This window comes from Morone saxatilis, unplaced genomic scaffold (assembly GCF_004916995.1).
Source record: "Morone saxatilis isolate NCDOM2014 unplaced genomic scaffold, NCSU_SB_2.0 Contig19, whole genome shotgun sequence".
Classification (NCBI taxonomy): Eukaryota; Metazoa; Chordata; class Actinopteri; family Moronidae; genus Morone; species Morone saxatilis.
The window spans coordinates 25,214,101-25,217,696 of NW_023339751.1; the positions used below are offsets into that span (position 1 = coordinate 25,214,101).

General features: G+C 37.3%; 1 protein-coding gene across 1 annotated transcript in view; it reads left to right on the top strand.

Moving 5' to 3' along the window:
• The first annotated feature begins 785 nt into the window (after positions 1-785).
• cdk1 (cyclin-dependent kinase 1) overlaps positions 786-3,596 on the top strand; it is a 6,869-nt gene continuing 4,058 nt past the window's right edge. The window contains exons 1-3 of the mRNA XM_035663520.1: positions 786-860; positions 1,601-1,643; positions 2,779-2,935. Coding sequence (XP_035519413.1) covers positions 1,607-1,643; positions 2,779-2,935 — 194 coding nt within the window. The 5' untranslated portion in view covers positions 786-860; positions 1,601-1,606. The remainder of the gene's footprint in view (positions 861-1,600; positions 1,644-2,778; positions 2,936-3,596) is intronic.

Sequence of the window (3,596 nt, forward strand, 5' to 3'; positions counted from 1 at the left end):
TATCACTAAGTCTAAAATAATATAACAGATCATTAAATTATGTGTTTATTTCTGTTTCTTAACACGTTATTTTTTAATATTAATCCAAATTAATTTGTTAATTTTGGCAGCATTTGACACCAAAATGGGGGATCTGCCCCAATTGAGTATGATTACAGACTTTTAAGTGTATATAATCACATATATGATAAGAATAAGTTGATTATATTTTATTTAAATTAAAAAAAGTAATACATTTTTTAAAGTAAATTATTAATAAGACTAAGGAAATAAAAAATCCAACCAGCTTGTCCCCTTTTGTCTTGTGTTTTGGTTTGAAGATTATACTTAGTATATACATAGTCAATCAATGATCAAACTAGGATCACTACACATTATAATCAATCAAAACAGCCAAAAATATTCCTCCTGTACAACTCACTCAAAGACCCTTGAAAAACCACTGCTATCCCTGTCAAGTCCTGTCTACAACTTTCCACCTTTCAAAGAGTACTGCCATTCAACACCTGTCCACAGACGTCATTTGAATCATACACACACCATGCTGCCCCTATGCAGCACATTCTACCAGTTTAAACACTGATAGAATACATGCTGTTAGGCTTCACTGTACATTATGGGGAGGAATGTGGTTCCTGCCTGGAACACCGAGTGTTTTGAGCTCCGTCGGCGCGTTCTCTCCCGCTCAGCCCACATGACAGCCTCCCGCCCCCTCATTGGCTGTTTTGAAAGGCATCGCTTGCGCTCATTGGTCTGTTTTGAACTGCTGCTGTACTGCGGTCAATTCAAAAGAGTCTGTGAGCATTCCAGCGGCAGTCTGTGCACGGACAGTACATCCTTACGAAGCGAGGCACAGTCAGGTAATTATTATTCCATTTTACACAGGCTGAAATATGACTTTGTGATTTGTCAGGTTAGTTGAAAATGTAAACCATTCAATCTAGACAGAAAGTAGGTCCGCTTAAACTTAATTGAAAGTGGCTTTGTCGATTTAGCAATTGCTAAGCTAACGTTGGTGACCTTAACTTACTCGCCTAGCATGAAGAAAACGGCAAGTTTAACGGCTCGGTAACTAGTTTAACGTTATATCATTGCCGTCTTTTAACGTTACAGTCCTAGACTAAATGAAAACACTAATGTTGGTTAACAGTAAACCGCTGGTGTAAAAACCAGATCAAATCTCTGACGTTAGCTTACATTCAGCATTACTTAGGCAGCTTTAACGTGGATTTGCTTTAGGTGTTACAGTTCGAAATACCAACTTAACGCTCGTAGGTTGGTTAGGTTATCGCGAAAGCCAATAATACATTGCTGTAAATGGTAGAATTAACATTTAGTTACACACTGTACTTAACTAACGTTACGTTAATTCATACTGTTAATTGTGTCTACGCAAGTTACGTTAGCCATCCCCAGCCTTACTACTTTTTAGGCCACATTTGATATTGTAAGTAAAACGGGCACTTCCATGTTAGATAAAATGTCCCAGTAATCATAACTAAGTCTGTAATGTAAAGGTAAGCATTAACTGAAGCTACTGGAAAGTAATGATAGGTGTTGAAATATCTTTGACATGACGGCATGCGTGTTTTTCTTTCAGGCAATAATGGAAGACTACTTGAAAATAGAGAAAATCGGAGAAGGTTGGTCTTAATGTTTTCTTCTAGCTAACGTTATATTCTTCAAACCAATGCTGCCCAAATTCTAACAGGTTTAAGCTTTATGGAAGTAAAGTTACACTGTAAAATGACTCTGAGCATCCTCGTACTGTAATAATAGGTACTTTAATAAAGAATAAAGTTTATTCAGGGTCAGTTTGGCTACTGTATATGATAGGGCCCCTGTCAAATCGTATGTACAACTTTCCTCTTAGGTCGGACCTCTCAGAGAGTACTGCTGTTCAGCACTTGTCCACCAGGCATCATTTTAAGATAAATACACAATTCTGGATGTACACATACACCCAGATCACATATTTGTGTTCAGGCAGTTTACATTCAACAAGCTACCCTGCAGCTACAATGTAATCATGCATCACTGGTCTGTGTGTAGGAAACAATGTTTAGATAGCCTTCATGTACCTTTCCACTACCTTCCCTCATCCCCATGACAACCGACTTGACCCAACCCCAGAGCTGTAAAAAATAAAATAATATAAAAATGATATTCTGTCTTGTTCAGGTGGGTTATTGGACTTCTACATTCCTTCAGGGCTATTTAGATTCTTTCAGAGTTAATGTTCTTCTAGTCTTCAGGTTGCAATCTGTACATTAGGAGCCACAAACCACAGCAGAAACAACAGAAGCTAAAGCCAGTTTAAACACTTCTGATTAATGGGTTTAAGATTCAATGTTTTTTTTTTGTCTACATTATTCAAACAAATGTCTATAAATATTAAGCTGCTCAAATTATGGCAGCTTTGGGCTTTTTGGAAGAAAAGTTACATTGTTAAATTATTAATGAATTAGCTTATTAAAGTTATTAGTTATGTCATTAATGTCATCTGAAATAAACAGCTCATTATTAATTTAGGAAAGTTACAATGTATTTGCATAATGAGCACCAGTTCCCCTATCTCCTGATGGTGTGTGATACTTTAAATTACGTCTCATGGCACAAATCCAGCCAATAAATAGTTCCAGCCATTAAAACTACAAGTGATTATGATAGTAAGGCACGTGTGAGATATGACAAAGTACACCTCTGGGGTCTGTAGGTACCCAGTAGTAGGACGGGGGTTAATATGATTAGAATTACTTTGTTAACTTGTCCTTGCAGGTACCTATGGGGTGGTGTATAAGGGCAGGCACAAGGCCACCGGGCAGGTTGTGGCTATGAAGAAAATCCGTCTGGAGAGTGAAGAGGAGGGGGTTCCCAGCACTGCTGTCAGAGAGGTTTCTCTGCTTCAGGAACTGAAGCACCCCAATGTTGTACGGTACGTCGGCTTCGTGTGTGAGAGTAGAGCGTGTGTAAGTTACAGAATGAGGTGTGAGATTAGCAACATGAGGTATTCCAGCTTATAAAATACTAATTGTATGTGCAGAGAACAGTTGCATTACATCCCAGTGAGACAGGCCCCCAAATAAAATAACAGCAGTGCTAAGATCAAAAAGTGATTACGGGTATGGTTGTTATTCTAGTGGCATATGTGGATTCTGAGCGGTATGTCACTGCCAGTTTTTTACTGGCTAATGGCACTAAAACAGTTGGCCATATTTGTTTATTTATTTATTTTTTAGTCTTGCTGGTAAAATGTGTTTTTTGTATTGATCATGTTGCAACAACTTTAAAAAAAAAAAAAAAAAAACATGACACACGACATGCATGGAACCAATACTGATTTTCCTTTATATCCTTTGTACTTTTACTTTTTTTTTTTTTTTTTTTTGCTAGTAGGAATTAAAAATGGGTCTTAAATTGCTTTCACGATAGTCTTAAAGTCTTTAATGTGTTGAAAGCCTGTAAAATACCACTTCACCCTGACGTATCAATGGTAACATTCAGCTTAGAATTGATATGCCACTAGATTAGAACAATGGTGTCATTACTTGTGTATCTCAACATTTCCTCGGTTAATCAGTTGGTTGTTTGGTCCA